This window comes from Toxotes jaculatrix, chromosome 3 (genome assembly GCF_017976425.1).
Source record: "Toxotes jaculatrix isolate fToxJac2 chromosome 3, fToxJac2.pri, whole genome shotgun sequence".
In the NCBI taxonomy this organism is placed as follows: Eukaryota; Metazoa; Chordata; class Actinopteri; family Toxotidae; genus Toxotes; species Toxotes jaculatrix.
The window spans coordinates 15502463-15520897 of record NC_054396.1 but is presented as its reverse complement, the minus strand read 5'-3'; the positions used below and the strand labels follow the sequence as shown (position 1 = coordinate 15520897).

The 18435-nt window shown below is 41.3% G+C and overlaps 1 protein-coding gene across 1 annotated transcript in view; it reads right to left on the bottom strand.

Moving 5' to 3' along the window:
- Positions 1-16270, bottom strand: part of LOC121179313 (potassium voltage-gated channel subfamily B member 1-like) — a 31349-nt gene extending 15079 nt beyond the window's left edge. Inside the window, exon 1 of the mRNA XM_041034093.1 lies at positions 15716-16270. Coding sequence (XP_040890027.1) covers positions 15716-16270 — 555 coding nt within the window. The remainder of the gene's footprint in view (positions 1-15715) is intronic.
- Between the last annotated feature and the right edge of the window lie 2165 nt (positions 16271-18435).

The following is an 18435-nucleotide window of genomic DNA, read 5'->3' as shown; positions in this document are numbered from 1 at the left end:
CACACACAGTCCCCATTTCCAATCAACCCTTACTTTAGGTTGAGTAAACAGCACTTTATTGCCTGTCCAATGGGCAGCCACATCGCCTCCCTTTGTGAAAGAAATCAATCAGGGAGCTGTTTTAATTTGCAGCTGTTAGCCTTCCCACTACTAATCTGTCTCTTCTGCTGCTAGTGCAGCTGGTGCCCTGCCCACCAGCTACTGTATTGGCTGATGTATTAAAGAGCGGCTGCAGGGTGTCCTGTCGGTTACAGAGACTAACTTCCCCTGCTTTCAACGCTGCAGACATTTTGACAAGCTTCCACTCTGCTAAAGTGTCTGCTGTACCGTCACTGTGACCCCCACACTTTGATATGACTGAAGGCTGCAAGTGAAAAAGACAATTCTGCCGGGATCAATAAAGTGACATATCCACATTTCGGATCCTCTTGGGACATTAATTTGTAGTGAAGTCAGATGTCTTCTTTAAGGCAGCCCTCCCATCAACCAAACCCTGTGTGTGTGTAGTGAAAGCCGTCAGACCCATAAGTGATGAAGCTGTAGCTGATGTTCAGCTAATATTCACAACAATATTCCTATCACATAACTGTATTTCTTAATGGCCATTTAAATAACCACAAAACCGCTCTCTTCCTGTTATTCCCAAATCTGTCCATGCATCTCTTCCACTTCAGTGCAATTACATCTTGTTAATTCAAGTAATGTTTATTTTCCGTTCTTCCCAAGGTCCCAAAACAGTCATAACCATGTGCGCTCATGTTTCTCTTTCAGTGCTCTTTGTCCTCACCACAATCACACACTAATCACCTACACCATCTTTCAGTTACTTATCTTACGTTACATTGGGGTTTAGGCCAAACTATCTCATGTTGCAAGTAACCTTATTATTTGATCCTTATTGTGAGGTTGATTTGTGAACCTTTAACCAGCTTGATTTTTTTTTTTATCCTTCTCCCTCCTTGAATGATCCTCATCATATAAACACAAATTCTTTTTTTCCATTTGCAGACTATTTCATACTTTGTAATACATTCATGCACAAGACAAAAAGGTGCTGAAATCACATATCTGTTAGAAATGCAATACAGCAATTTACCAGAGGTCTTTCTCTTTGAGAATACTCTTTGTTCACAGTGAGTATGTTTCACAACAAGAATTGCAAGCTTTTCTGTAATCACTTTTTGGCATTAGACTCTGAGAGTGTGAGATCACACTAAGATTAGAAAGCAAATCCTTAGCGATTTGGCAACGCTGTTGTTGGCATTATCCACAGAGCCAAGGTTTCCATGGGACAGCCCCTGGGATTTCTGTCTAATACTGATTTTGATCTGGGCAGAGGGCTGATGATGAGGCTCTAATAAGCAGCCTTCCCGTCTCATTTTCTCAAAGCTCTGCCACTGCTAGAAACCCACTGGGCTGACCAACTGTATTACATAAAGGCATAATAAGATTAAAAAAAAAAAAATACTTGGACATGCTGTCTTCATCACCACTTTGTGTTAGATTGTAAAGACAGAGGATGATATCTGCCCATGTTAATTACAATTCCTGTAATTTACGTAACATACACCACATGGTGACTTCTATTATATTTATTAAGGTATTTGAGTTATTTTTATTGCACTAGGCTAGTATAAGGCCTATATTACCCCATTTCAATGATTTCATAATCCAAAAAAGAAGTAGCGTGCTCCTCCTCAAACCATGATATTCCATGGTTTTCTATTAATCCATCAATCAATTAGGGCTGGACCTAACACTGATTTATCATTTAAGCCATGGAATGTCAAACAAAAGTAAAAAATATCCATGACAATTTCCGAAGGATGTCTTTGAATATCTTCTTTTGTCAAACAAAATCACAAAATCTAAAGATATTCGGATTACAACGGAACATGACAGAGAAAATCATCTAGTTTGTGAAGCTGGAACCAGAGATTTATTTTTCATTCTTTTGCTTGTAAAATGACTGAAATGATTGATTGATTCTCAAGATAGTTGTTATTATTATTTACTCAACTAATCGATTCGTTTCAGCTCTACAATTAATCAATAAATTAATTCATCCATCAGCCAGCAAGCATAACAAGTCTTTGTCCCCCTCTCCTCTCGTTCAACTCAAGGGACATTCACACAGACTTCCCAAACTGTCCCAGTTGGGTCTGTGTTTCTATCTTCAGAGAGCTGCATCTGGAACCACAAACGTCTTAATGTAACGACGAGGGAGTCGAGTTTCCCACAGATCACTAACCCTTTCAATTTACATCATGCTGCTCAGTTTACACAGGACCCATTGACTCTCAGCCTCTGGCCACTTGGGAGATGGAGCTGCCTGAGGTAGTTTGAGAGATCGACGTCACTCCCAGAATGAAGCAACCAGACGATGAATTTCCAGTAATTACGAGCTTAAACCGGCAGCTTTAGGTGCACGCCGCGTGACTGTGACTCATGCCAGTAGTGTTCGTAATAGAGAGAACAGACAGAAGCGAGTAGGCCTCTCAACAGACTGGAAGAAAGAACATGAAGACAAAGTAGTGGTGTACATGTTGCTGACAATATTAATAGCACTACTAAAGAGTAAGACACCATGGACAATATGTCACTGTGCACCTCTGGTCTCTCTTCCGATTCGCCTTCCACAATTTCGTCACCTTCAACTTGTGACCTATATTTCCTCCTCTCCTCTCCTCTCCTCTCCTGGTTGGCCCACTTAAAACCAACATGCCTATATGTTCGTGGCCTATATCTCGCACCAGACAGAGGTAAGGTGATGTGCTCATGGCTGGTGTCTGGTAGGCGGAGGAAGAAGCGAGAGAAATGAGAGCAGTGAGTAGGCTGAGGCTCTGGCAGTAAACTGGGGAGAACAGGGACTCCTGGGACTGCTGCCTGGAGATTAGTGGGATAGTGACTGAAACTCACACAATCCACCCACTCTGCACTGCCAGACTATCAGCTACACTGGTTCTTAGTGTAACGCAGTGCGGTATGCTAAGGACAGCATTTAAATTCAGATAAATGCGTAGGATCTTTTTCGGGATCCTTTTAATGAGAAACACCTGCACATGTCAGCCATGCGATGTGCTGAGTGGCCACAGGGTTTCAGGTGAGCTACCTGAGGAGGTGTACTGCTTTCAGCTGCTCCCCAGGGACTTCCTCTGTGGTGTCATCCTGGCAAACAGAGTCATGTACCACTAAGGTGATCTCCTGAGTCTCGTATAGCTCGTCTACCGTACTCTGCTACCCAAAGCACTTCTGAGTTTAATTACAACAAACGAACATTAGTTCCTCCTCAGTCAGCACAGGAGCTTCACAAAATTACCATCAATATTAGCATACAGATACAGCAAAGATGTGGCCTTTCATCCTCTCTCACATCACCATATGTTCACTTAAAAGTCTCTGCACCACCGCATTGCATCTGTTGTCTCATTTGCATCCCTGGATGACAACTTAAACTTTGCAACCTGAAGGATAAAATACACAGCTGACTGGCAGCAGAACCCAGACTTGCTTTACTAACACTTCTACAGCAGAAACATTTTGAAACAAAAAGGAAAGTATGCCCTTATATTCAGTTTTAAATAGATGCTGCAATTCTTTGCTGTGTTGACCCAGAAAAAGCTTCTCTTTTCCACATTATGTCTCTGTCTCTCTCTTACTTGGACTCACTCAGAGAAGCATGATAAATACACACACCTACATACTGTATATGTAACTGTAAATATAGTACACACAAACACTTCTGTGGTGCAGCATATCGTGCAGACAAGTGTTGAAATCCGCCTGTGTAATTTTATTTTAAGTATGGAATCTTAAGCCATTAATGATGTTGAAAAGTATTTCTATACATGAATGCACACAAGCATTTTGCTCTTATATGATACCTGTTGTAGACACTGAGTGCACAGCCGCTATGCTTCTTTTGGTCCTATAACCTCCTTTCACCGTCTGCTCATTGGTACTTGAGCAGGTTTATTGTGGAAAATCTTTTCCGGGTCTCTGAGATTCTTCAGAGGTCTCTTTGTTCTGTGCCATCAAGTGCAAATGAAGTACCCATAAGGTACTAATTACAGCAGCCATTAGGTACCAAGTACGAACAAGCCTTGTGCTTTTGTGCACACAGGATAGCCTACCACTGGCTAATCCTTATTTAAAGAGTAAATTCAACTTTTAGGAGTCACTGTGAACTTGCCAGGAAGCCAGTGGACACTTGATGAAGATACTGCACCCAGCCAAGAAATTATACCCCACATAACCCCCCGGTAAAACTGCAACCTGCCTCTGTTACACCTGTTTCTGTTTGGATTAAACAAACAAGATGTAACATGTTAGTTAGCAAGCTTTGGAAATGTGGCCAGGTGGATTTGTTAACTTTGGGCAAAGCCAGGCTACCTGTCTTATGCTAACCTACGCTAACTGGAATCTGACTGCAGCCTTCACATATGAGCGTGGTATCAGTCTTCTTGTCTTGGCAAGAATGCAAATAGGTGTTTTTTCCAAACTTCATCGGAAAATGAAAAACAAAGAGAAATTTAACTGCATTTCTGTGCTGGACAAATAAATTATGTGACAGCACTGAGGGAAAGCACAACCTTCTGACCACTCTCTGCCACCTCAGATCCTCTGCTATCACACCAATCAGTTAAGTGCCAGTCTATCTTATGCTAAACCTCTCACTCTCTTCCTCACACTCCCTCTTTCTCCCTCCCTCTGTATGAAAGGACACCTTTGCTGTACCTTCTGCTGGTTTAGAAAAGAAACATACTTGTGAATGTGACAGTCTGTTGGTGGGGAACTTAGATGACTGCCAAACAGTTTGATGTAGTCCAAAGAAAAGGTTCCAGCACATCACAAAAAATCAACTAAATTACAACATCAGTGTGTCTATTTAAGGATATGTGTAAGTGTGTGTGTGTGTGTGTGTGTGTGCTTCATGGGGGGAATGAGTGGGAAAATAACAGGCTAAAAAAGAAAACGTGTTTGAAAGAAAGCCAGAGACTGGATGGGAAAATGTGTAAGTTAGTGCATGCATGTGTGTTTGTGTGTGTGTGTATACGTGTGTGGCTGTATTTATTTATAGAAGCCCCTCGGGAGAGGAATGCCATTACAGCGCTAAGGTAGACAATCTGGTGGGACTGTGCTGGATGTCACACTAAGGTGGCCTCATCACTCCTTGCCGGTTGTGCCTCATTAGGATGAGCAGCACCCTGTATAATATTAACAACCACACCACTTCTGCATTGTCCTTCTAAATCTCTGTGTTCAAACACCATTAAAAAAAAAACAACACAACTCCTCTGGGGATGGTCATTGTTGAAAATACGTCAATGTCACTGTTTCCTCTGTTTTCATATAAAATTCATGAAATAGTCAAGACATGATAAAAAAAAAACTCTTCAGGTTTTTCCATGCTCTCTGTTTGTATTGATTGTCTTGGTTGGAATGAGTTCTTCTCTTTCATAAGAATTAAAGAGAGTAGGCGGATACATCGATCCAGAAATTAAACTGAACTCCCCATGATTGTTTCTCTCTTGGTAGACACACACACACACACACTACCGTAGCACACAGATTGATCCCTGATGTAACAACTGCTCTTTTTGGGTCCACAAAGATCAGCAGAGAGGTGAGAAGAGTTCAACAAAGCTCAGCAAGATCTTATCCCCCTATGCTGGACTAATCTGTGACAATCATTAGAGGTGGTGACACTGGGAAAACCTCTCACCTCACTCCCACTCAAACCAACCTCACCTCAAGAGCTGCATTATCTCTGTAAACCACACCGGGACTCGCTTCAGAAACAAAGCATTACAGTGTAATGTGTGGGGGCCTTAATGAACTCAACTTCCTCATGCCACACAGGATCATTTGTGTGGTATATTTTCAAGTGTGCACCAATCACACAACTGGATCTACGGCTTTCTCCTCCATACGTGAATGCACACATCTCACTCTGAATGCGAGTTGTAAAATGAGAGGTGCCGATGACGGTTTTCAAACATAGCTCTCGTGTTTGCTTGATGTTCTCACTCTGTTTGCTAAAGAGCAGAAGCCATTGAATTAGATGTGTCTGGAGAACGATGCATATCTCTTTCACCCATCTGCCTCTGTTCCTGCTGACATTTCAGTCACGTAACGTGTGCAGCCACAGCTTCACTCTTTTCATGTATATCGCTTCATTTAGAAGCTGCGTTTGTGTCAGGTAGATAAACTCACTGGAAAATAAAAAAGACTGCTTTCCTTGCTATATTGGCTTATCTAACTGAGAGTCACCAGCATCTATCAAAACAATGTAAGGTGATATCACCACAGTTGTAACCTGAAGCGTTGTTTAATTCAGCCTGTCTACCATGGCAGACGTGATGCCCCACAGTGACAGACTGGAGGTGATCTAGTGTTAATTGAACCCTGTTGCTGACTGTTTGTCCATGGAGCTTTCAGGTGCTGTGTTCAGTATCAAGTTCAGGTAATTACTGTTCCTGAGTCTGGCAGCCGCTGCGTGAGCAGCAGTGCACACGTGGCTTTGCTCCTGCCTTCATAGAGACGAGGGACTTCAAAAACCAAGATGCATTTTTAATGCAAGAAAATGTTGAGCAGTTGTGTTTGTTGTGGTTTGAATCTCACACTACTTGGTGTGTAGTTCTAGAAACACTTTTGGTGCAGTCTGTATTGTCGTATAAACATCCATGCATCTTAGATACCACCATCATTTCATTTCTGGAACACTATCTATTTCACTTTCTTACAACAGAGCACCTCTTGGCCTGATAGAGACACACAACAATAAGCTAATGGACCTAGAAGGAAGCGACAGGCTGATTTGAATTTGTGCACTGAACCTTATCTACCCCCGAGTATCACGTGACCAGACTCATCTCAAATAGGAAGCCAACAGTAGGCAGCCATTAGTCAGCACATGCACTCTGCTCATTATTAAACCATTAAGGGTGGGATAGTAATTACAAAATATTTTGTTGCATTTTCTTTTTCCTAAAATGAGCCATGCTTAGTCATTCAGAAACAGCTTTCTGCAGAACTTTTGTAGAAGAGATCACAGCATTGTTTTTGAGGGGAAATTGCTTCAGAAATGTTTGCATAACAAATTATAGTATCGCAATAACTTCTCCCAAGCAAAATTACCCATAAATGCAACTCGTACTTTCCCCTTCAAACATCTTAATTGACCAGGGCATATCATGGTTAAGGAGCACAGACTAGGAGTGGATGTAAGTATAATGTCTAGTGAAATCAGCTGAGCCTTTGCACTCTAGCCAAACAAAAGACCAAAGCTCTGAACTTCCTATACAGAGCCATTGCATTGTGCTTCTTTACTATTTGCTTGACAGCTAAGTGCCCCTGGATGAGGTGTGTTTGACGAAGGCAGCTGGTTAAAAATTCACAAGCCGTCTTTTTGTTGCGCTGTCACCAATTGATGACAAGTAGGGTAAAGCACGTGTAGCACTTGAGTTTGGGCAAGAAGTCAAAAGAGCAACAGCGGAGATCAGTGCCATGTAATGAAGAGTCTGTGAAAGCTCAGAGATAGATTACGTAGAAAACATATGTGCTGTCAGACAATGCATTGAACTGACTACAGAATTTCATTGCATTATTCAGTCAAGCCTGTCATTCCGGTACGGGTGGCTGGAAAGTGACCTTTTCAGTCTCAGCCTGCAGAGTGAGTGACGAAAACCTTGGTGTGGTGTGCAACTGTGGCTTAAGAAGTAGCTTTAGCACGCAATAGCTTCGGGTCCTAATGTCTAAATCTCTGGAAACTTCTGTTTTACTCTGTGGGTGACCGCTCGGCCCCACACCACTCTACATCTTCTTGTGAGTGATGTTCTCTCCTCTCTCTGACAGGCCTGTCTGAATAATGAATGAAGTTCTGCAGCAAAGAAGTCATGTCTCTGTCCCCTCATGATTGACCTTTGACCTTTTTAAATGTCACCATCAGTGAAGACTTCTACGGCCACGAACCCGGTTCCACAAATGTGTGAGGAATATAAGGAAAGTCAGATAAGGCATTGTACTAAAAATAAAGCATGGGTTTTGTAGGTCTGTCAAACAGAGATACTATGCAGTGGGAATCTGTGTGTGTCTGTGTGCGCATGTGTAACATGTCGTATTGCCCCAGCTGGCTGGTGTGATAAGCTAATGTAGCGTACTAGATCACCTCTCTCCATAGAAACTGCAGGGCAATGGAGGGTTCAGAAGTTGGCTACAGTTGCCTCCTTCTTCCTAAAACCATATGCTCCAAACTGCAACTAGCAGATAGGAGCCATCTTTACTCTGGTAAAATGCATTGATTATTGATTATTTGTCACTTGTTATTGCTGCCTGCTTAAATCACGGCGCCAGTATTTGGCAGTCAGATTGTGTTATCTCGGATACTGTGCAAAGTGCTCTGTGGATCACATTCTGAAACCAAATCCATTAATCAGAAATCCCTGAGTTTTGCTTACATCGTGAATGTTTTTCCACATATTTAGCATTTGTTTGGAGTCGTGTTTCTGCCCATCTGATGAACCAAAGTAAATATTCACTCTCCTTTTAGCTCTGTTTATGCTCGCCACCAACTCCTGTGGGAAAATATCTGGCTTTTTAGTGGGTAAATGCCGCACTTTATCTGCCATGTGGTGCTGAGCAGGTAGTGCAAAGTAGGTTTATCAGAGCTTTGTTATTGCTTGAGCAGTGAGGGCTGACAAAAAAGAGGCTATAAGGTTCTGTACAGCTGAGAGGAACTGCAGAGCTGAGTGATAATTTTCTGTGGGTTCATCATTACAAGCAACGCTTTTCACATATGTATAGAAAATAGATCAGTAACTGGCAGTAGCTGGTAACACAGCACCTCCATCAATGAGGGAAGTCATTTTTAGAGCACAGGAACTAAATGCTACTCTCCGAAGTCTTTATTAGTGGTTTCTGAGGAAATGTAAGAGACGTGCCTGGGTATAACTTCACTTCCTATCCATCAGTACATTTCTTCACAATCTCAATACACTGGAGAGAAGTAACATAGTTTTCAGTCAGAACTTAATGAAAAAGCATGAAGGTCCAGTTCAAATGTATAAGAAACTGTGTCTCCAGTGAAATGTGGAAGCTCTAAATGCAACATGAGTCTCTGAAGTCTCAGAGAAATCATTTAGGCTTAGCCCGAGAGAGATGCACATGGAACACACCCTGACCACTACACAAACAATTTAATCCTCATGTCTGCAGTTCACAGATGGGCAGATTTTCTCCATCGATTAGTATCCACTCTGATGGGACGTGCCACTTCCTAAGGTGAATTTCCATTCACGTGTTTCTGCACGCACTGATCAAAGAGCATCAAAGGCATGTTCAAATCAATAATGCTAATGTCTCTCCCAGTTTAGAGGAGCGTTTCATTAGAATCTCAGTGGTTGCCTTTGCACAATGGCAAAATTTCTTTCAACTGCAGCAGAAAAACGGTTGAAGCTAAAGATAGACATAGTGAAATACATCTAAGAAAACAAAAGAGGAAAGCTTGCTTGCACCTTGCTGTTCCAGCCAAAAGCCTTTCAGTGTGCCAGTACTTATATCTGTGGTTGTAACTGGGGTGTCTACAGACAGCAAAGTCAAAAAATAAAAGAATATGTATTGTATGCATGGAAGAATATTGGTGATTTTTGTGTAGTTAGAAAAGCTATAAATTGTCCAGCTACTGCTGAAACTTGAATATTACTTTTGGGTCCTCTTAGCAGTATGAGTGTGGGCAATCAGAGAGCTGACTATAAAAAAAAACTATAAAAGGAATTTGGAATCAAGGGGTGTAATCCTATATGAAGATAGCTTATTATCTCTATGTATTTAGGTGAATCCAACAAATATATTTATAGAATTCTTTCCATCTTTAATTAGAATTTGTAAAATAATGAGCGCTTACATGCTGATTAGGTTACAGAAGGCAAACAGAGGCAAATGAGATGATAAAAGAACAAAGATGAGAAAGAGAGAGACTTTGGCTCCCTCCGTCGATCTGCCAAACAGTCCTTGTGACTCTGTGTAAGCTCACTTGGCGTTGCCATTGATTTATGGCTATTCAAAGCTCACCTAAGCACAATGGACGAGTTGCTGTCACCCAGCAACAACCCTTGAAAACAACTCATAAAACACACTGTTGGATAGTCCCAGGCGTTGTTATGAGCATACATACACACACACACACACAAAGACAGTAAGCGAAAGGTAGGGAGGGGAAGGGAGGCAGAGACAGAGGAAACTCTCCGCTGTATTACTTCCAGCCACTGCTGAAAATAACAGCAGAGACCATGAAATCATAGTGACTGTACTGCCACATCTCCTCTGGTCCCACTGCACTCACTGTGACACACTACTGGAGGTTAGCATGAGTGACTGCACTCCCTCATGCAGAGCTATCAGCAGGCAGTGGTCCGTGGGAAGTCACACGTCCTAGTCCTTCTCTTATGGCTGGTCAGGGTGTGTCCTCACACAACCCGGCTTGCCTTACATCTTAATGTCTTTGCCATCGATTTCCTCCCGTTCTTACAAAAAGTTGTCTCCCAGGCCGTATGGGGTGAACGTGCAGCAGGTAACAGAACACAGTGATTGCTCCACACAGAGCCATAGCCGGGGCACACAGAGTGATCTCAGACTTCACAAACAACAAAGCAAAGTGCTTACAGTGAAGTCAATTGGGCATATCTGATGTGCGGTAGGAAGTGCAGTTAACTGCCTCTAGTCATGGCTGTCTCGGGCTCTCTGAGAGGAGAAGTTTCCATGCAATTAGTTCAAACAGCCTCTGCCGAGGCAAAAGAACTAAGTGTCAGTTTTTATAGCTCACTATTCTGTTCTGGACCAAAGCGCTCGAAGGTCTTTCAAGAGACAGAATTTCAAATTCCCAGAGTGTAGAAGTGTCCAAAAAGTCTGTTAAGTGAAAGCTCTATGAGTCAACATTATTTTTTATACGCAGTGAAAGTTAACAGGAACATAACAATCAGAACTTGCTCACATTCTGTTTGTACGTTATCATTTTGATCCATCCACTTATTATTGAGTCATATGGTAAAATATTATGTCTACTGTATATTCATGAGCTCTGTAGCTGATTTTGCAATATGTTTTGTACCTGACCCGATTTTGTTTGTTGGTGTGTGTGTGTGTGTGTGAGCAGTTGTCTATGTTGTGACACGCTGAGTCTCTTTGTTGTATTGTGTGTTATACTAAATGCATAATTCATTACTTTAAGTCTATTTTCTCATCATTCTAAAGTCTGAGATGCTGCTTACACAATGTTGAAACAAAACCTTATATGTGAGATATTTACCAATGTGTAAGGTAAACTACAAGGTATATTTCTTAGCAATAATTTATTCTAACTTTATAATTCAACTCTTTAAACAAGATCTGATCTACACATGTTCAAAACACCGGGAATCAAGGACTAAAATAGTACATATCTATCTGTAACCTTAAATGTTCATGAGTAACAATTAAGTTAAAGTTCAAAATCTTTGAATCTTTTTTATGATTTTGTAAGAAGAAAGTGACCTCACCCTTTTCCAGCTAAGTCACAATTTTTTCCAAGCCAAACAGGCCGAGGTCTCTACTGTGGAAAAATCAAAACTGTTCAAACTGGTAGAGATGTATGTGTGATAGTTATTCATAGTTAACTGGTCATGAAAACTATTTTTCAGATGAAGGCACTTTCAAAGTTTACAGCAATGATCTTGGCAATGCCACACCTCTGGGAGTGTGATTTATAGGGAAACCAAAATCCCTCTGAAACTGAGCTGCACCTTGGGGAGATTTGAGCAACAGAAACATGCTGAGACATGTTGTATTACTTAGGGTGGTTTCATTCACAATCCACTTACCCTTTCCTCCCACTGGGCCATGCTACTGTTGAAATGATGACATGACGGCATTCAGCACATACTGTTATGTATCAACAAGAACTGATCTTTTATTGATGAAATGATTACTAAGTTTTTTATCCCTGTATTTCCAGGAGTCTGTATTGTTATGCTAAATAATTTAGTGGGCAGGCCCATGAAATGCAGACTCAAGTGGGTCTAAAACTATTCAGAACCAACTCAACGATCCCAAGCAGAAAAACAGAATATCAAGTGCTGCACACATTGGTGTCCTTCACTGCTGCTTTGACATGAAAAATGGCTTGTCCGAGGGAGAGCGCTGGTGCTTATGTGTATTTTTGGGGAGGTCATAACTCCTAAAGGTCCAGGATGAGGTGACGTCTGGAGCTATAGATATTCTGGATCACACCTTCTCTCTCCGGCATTAAGTCAAGAGTTATTAATGTGCAATTAAAATTTCATCAGCACTGAAAAATAAATGAGGCAGAATATGTGTTTGGGAACAAGCCATCTCACAGATGCAACTCTTCAATTAAGCTTCAGAAACAAGACTGCATTTAACGGCTGCCATTTAACCTCAGTTTGACGTTTTTACTTTTCTCTGTCTCATATGAAAAAGTAAACCATGAGGAAATGGCCCTGTTTGTCAAACAATACCCGATTCCCTCCCCTCTCTTTCATTCCAAAGTTTCTGGGCCCCTTAATTGTACACAGTGTGCAGCTTGTTACAGCTCTTGTGTATTAAGCAAGGACAAGAGCTTGCATGCTAGAATGACCATGGGAGAAGATCATAAATCGTGCTCCTATTCCGCTGTTGGACTGTGTGAAAAAATGTCATCATTCAATTTAAATGGCACAACCGCAGTGGAGGAAAGACAAGAGCCAATGCTAAAGTGCACGATAATGAATGTAAAGAACCTCAAGGCATTTCACAAACAGGAAATTGTGCTTGTTAAGATGCTTTTGAAACTGACCTGTAATGAATTTACAAAATATTACATACATGCAAAATAAAGATTATTCATTACCGGTTGTGCCATGGACCATGTCATGAGCTCATTATGAATTTGCAATGTAAATATTGTTACATAAGGAAGCTTTTCATATTTGGTCATGCCTTTGGTCTTGACCTTTATTTAATAATTCATGGTCCTGTGAGCTCAGTCAATAGCAGCAGAGCTGAGTAAATATTCAGATTCAAACATATATTTGCTCAGGTAGCAGGTAGTCTCACCAGAAGCTATTCTGTTTTTTTTTTTTTTCAAAGAAACCTGATATTGAAAGATGAGTGATTAATCATTAAATACTGTAAGTCAGTAAAAATGTAATTAAAAATTTTGTATTGTTTAATAATCTTCTTTCAAAACTGATAGAATGATAAAAATGTACTTTACTGTTCCTGATTAACAGATCAAACTTAATCATTGTTATGTTTCTCACATTAATGAATCAGTCAAATTAAAATTTAAAACAGAGTTTTGTGAGAAGTGAATGAAGAATATCAAGAGCGCATTTTTGTTCCTTCATTTGTGTAGTACACAAGACGCTGTCATCTGCATAAAAATTTGTCTGTAATGGAAAATTGTTATTGATATACACTGGCAGCAGCAGAACACCCAAAATAGACCCATGAGGAATGCCTTTATCAGTTTTAATGGACGTTGATTTAATACCAGTGGGAGCTTATTAAATAAAAAACTAAATCTCCAATACTAAAAACCTTTAGCAAATCAGGGTGTGGTTTGCAGTTGTTTTGTCTACAAAGTTGTTGTTTTCTTTTTCTTTTCTTTCTTTAAAAAAAAACTATCATTATTTTAAAAGGGGATTGGCTGATGTTATGTTCTGACTTGCATAAAGTCACCACAAATTTCAGCTTCCAAAATGGCCAGGGAGTTGAATCAATAACTCTCTACATAGCTTTAACAAAACATTTAAGTTTTTGTGAAGATAGTAATGATAGTATTGTATTTTATCTAGACATACCTAAAGTCAGGCAGGACTTTTATAGCGAGCGTGAATGCTCAAAACAAAAGGATCAAGGAAAGCTTTTAGAAGATTTTGACTGTATCACAATCTTAAATATGTTGCCAAACATACATAAAATGATGATTGACAGCTTCAGCTACAAGAATTTTCTTGGCTGTAAGAGTGGAGTAGATCCATAGATGATCTGTGGAAGCATCTTTATACAGTCTGACATTAAGAATGTGTAAATGCCAGATTTTTCTGTCGTGTTAATCTAACATGCTGGTTCCTCTGCTGCCAGAACATCTGCCAGTCAGCATGAATACCAGAGGTTCTGGCATTAGATGATGCTTTGTCTGTGGTTAATGGTTTCAAAAAGCACAATAGAAAACTAAGGGGTACTGAGTGTCTTAAATGAAGCACATATTTAAGCCAATGTGATTGAATATTTAAGACAAATAATTAAGCTTCAGAATTTACAAGGTCAGGGATGGAGCAGGTTCTCTGATGAGATGAGCTGAATAAATTATGAAGGAATTCGTGTTCAAGGATGTGTTTGAAATTTGAGTAATGAATTGACCTTGGTATCTTTTGTTTCTGGAATAATTTTTTAATTAATACTATTCTTTAAAGAAGGTCTCACGTCTTCCTAACATATATCTGTTCACACAAATCTTCAGACATTTTCAACTGGTGCTGAAAATATAACTATAAGGTACAAAAAATCTGAGCTTGACATAATTTGTTGAACTTTTCTTTTTCACTCTCCCTGGTAAATGTAGAGTGACTAAAGAGGGCAATATCTTTTAATGTGCATACTCCCAAAACAGATGTTGTATTGGTAACATGCAGTTAGGTAGTTATTTAACATTTTAATTGAATATTGACCCAGTCACATCTTTTGCAATGTTAGTGCACTCAAGAACGCTGTCAACGTGACTATATCCATTGATCCAGTGAAGTACCCTTGTTCCTGGAGTGTGAGCTATAAGCCTGTTAATGAGCTGGATGATTGAATACTGCACTGGAAATGAGGCAGGGGTGGCGTTATTAGACGGTCTAAAAATATAGATATTGTGCTGGAAGGTTTCTTCCAATCCTGACATGGATTAAAACTCTAACAATGAGTGTCTCTCTCTTTTCACTCTCTCTGGTGTTGCCAATGAAAAACAAACATTCAATAATTACCCCAGGAGACTTGCATGCAGACAACGCTGGCTTGGGAACAAGTATCTGACTGAAACCAATAAAGGGAGACAATGAAGGCTGTCATGTCCATTCATCTTAAAAAAAAAAAAGTAACAGCAAAAACGGTTTTAATCGACTCCCCAGAAACATAGCACCTGAGTCTTTTCTCCTTAGGCAGGTATGTCTAGTTAAGATTTCTGACTTCAGTGGAAAAACAAAGTTTGTTTCCAACGTCATACTTTCCAGCACACACTGCTGAAAAAGCAAAAGTTTGCAGGAATCCTTGACAGTCTCCTCTGGGTACAACAACAACATCTCTCGATCTCTCTCTCACTCCCTCTCCCCTCCCTGCGCTCCAGCTGCTGAAAGTGACAGATTAAAAGCACTGGTTCAGGTGGAAACAGTCAGACATCAGATCAAGCCAGTCTCAGAGAAAGATTTATGCTAGCCTCTGGATGTTAAACTGAACCTCTCATGCTCTCTCACTATTTCTCTTCTTATTGTTTTCATCTCAAATTATTTTCTGCATTTAAGCCACATTAATTAGAATCCCACATTCAGCAACCTGCTTTCGAATCCTTGATAGAGAAATCTTTATTTAAAACTATTGTAAGACTATTGAAAGCCTCTCTCAGGTTACCTACTACTTTCATTTGATCTGCCCAGCAGGCAGTGTGCCAACAGTGCAATGCCGAGTTTGACTCTACCTTAGCAGCAAAGGATGAGCTTGGCTTCTCCAAGAGGTCCCAGAGCTTCTTTCTCTTTTCGGAACAACATGTGGTGGTAAACTCCTCTCCTTCCCTCTCCCTCATGTTCTCGGCCTCTCTTTTGAGCTCTTCGTTCATCTGCTCCTTTTTCTGGTGATACCTGGCCTGGCAGCAGGACTCCAGGTAGATCTCATCGATGCCCCAGAAGTCCAGCTCTTGGCTGAAAGACAGGGCGCACATTTCCTCCATCATGTGCAACTTCCCAGTGCGGTAAAAGTTGAGGATGGAGGTAAAGGCGCCGGGGTGTCTGTCGAAAAAGTACTCGTTGTTATCCAAGCTGTAGTCGTCGCATATCTCCATGATAGAGTCGTGGGTGTTGCAGTCTCTCAGCTTGCCCAGTCTTGTGCGGGGCAGCCTGTCCAGCGTCCTCCACAGGACTTCGTGGAGAAGGCCCCCGACGTTGAGTCTCACTCGGCGGGAGTGGTTCTTGCTCCGGATGATGTCCATCGTATCCGGCGGCAAGGTGCTGGTCAACCGAGACCCCGTTTTGATCATCTTCACTCAAGTCACTCGGTCTCTTGGAAAGACTGGAAGATACAGTCCGGCAGATTAAGAAGACACGGTCCTGTAGATGACCGCATCAGGGTCCCTCCTCCTTTCCTGTGACCGTAATAAAAGAAAAGAGAAATTATTTAGACGCTGTTGTAGCCTAACAGCCACGGCCGGTGTCCTACAGTAGCAATGTCAGGTGGTTTATCCACTCATCAGAGAACCAAATAGATATTTTAATCAGCTTTAACAGGCACAGCCGCTTTTCTTGCTGACAAGGGTGAGAGCCGGGCCAATGATAAACTGGACTCCACTCGCGAGCGCTGTCCGCTGCTGAAACGCCTGTCACTCCACGGACCCGGGGTCTGTCGCTGTCCACGCACTCTGGTGCTGAAACGTCTCAGCTCCTGTGGCACAGCGATCAATCCCGGTTGAAAGGCAGCCGCGGTTGTGGGTTGACACAGGCGAATGTGTCGCGGAACTCTTCTTTAGAAGGGATATTAAGCTGGACTAATACTAACACCGATTATCAACTTTGATTAAGAGCCCACAACACATTATATCACCCCCTGAGATCAGTCTGTAGACTTGCCGTACAAGTTCACGATGGTGTTATTTGCCCTTGTTTACATAATCATAATTTAATTTCAAAAGAGGGACAATCGCAGTGATATATATAAAGTTTGATATGTAAATTTTAGCTGAGGAAAACAGCTTAATAACCACATTATTTTTGCGCATAAGTGAGTCTCGCAACGCAGAAGTGCATTTTGCGGATACACATTTAAATATACCTAGATTCGCTGACAGTAGTAAATAGTGTAATGATGTCCAGATGTGCAAAAACAGAGACGGGGCAAGTGAAACCAAGTGGGCTTCAGAGCAATTAAGCTTATAAAAATGAAACCTGAAGCTAAAAATAGATTCAAACACAATAAAGAAATATGATACGTACTCATCTCCCGTATATCCCGATTCACCTCATGGACGGACAGCGGCAGCATTTCAAATGTAAAAGCGTTAAAACTTGGTATGTCCCTCCAGGTCTCCGGCGCTCTGCTTGGAGCTGATGAAGGCATCATGAGCAACCTACCGACATGTTGAAAAATATAACTGTTTTACACAGATGTCACCAGTCTGATCTGTCCACCCCTCCTGGGGAGAGTCAACAAGTAGACTCTTGAGAGTGGACGGGGATACTCAGTGTCCCTCTGCTCTACCTCTGTGTGGGTGCTTGCTGGCCGGCGCCTGTGACTGTGAACGGGATCCTGCAGGGGCTGATTTCACCGAGGCTCCTCCAGCGGCGCAGCCTGTGTGAGTTTAACCCTCACAGAGCCAGCAAGCCACCGCTAAGTGCATCAAGTGTAATTCTGCGTTGTGCAGCAGTGTTTATAGGCCAGCACGCAATTTCTGAGGGATTCACATCCTTGCCCAAAACTGGATTAAAATCCTACAATCATGTTTACATAGTTCGGCTACTATAGGCTTACATATGTCATGGCTGAACTGTGCATCAATTTTAGGAGTATTATTACTGATTAAATTTGAAGTAAGGCCACTAAACACATCATATGTCCTTAAAGGAGTAGAGGATGAAAGAAAATATGAAGATGCACAACACACTGTCAACTCACTACGAGTGGCAGACATGCTGTCATGTCCTCCTAGGAATATTCCAGTGATCTCTGGATGACAGGATGTGAACGAGTACTAAACTGGGAAGTGGTGAAAAATACAATACCTGATGTAAAGGAAATCTGTGTAAGAGTGGGCTTATAATTCAGTCTTAACTTTGTTTCCATGACACACTCAGGTTCAGTGGGAAAATGCTCATTAATCAGGACATATATTTAAACGAAGACCAATTTTATTGGGGCCTAAAAGCCCTGCCTTTGTCCACGATCACACTATAACTCTGATATGTGTCTTTTAAACATATCGTCATGGTTTAAACATGATGTGAACCAACAGAAATGATAAAACATGAATAAAAACCAGAAGAAGTTTGCTGTCCCATCAAAAACCTACACAGTACCTTACAATGTGTGGTCAAAGGTGAATCGGCTGCTGCTTGTAAGTGATCAGTCGCTTTCACGCCATATAAATCTAAACTTTCCATTCAGCTTCACTCTGCAAACAGCAGCCGTGTGTCAGTGTGACAGATGTGTGGC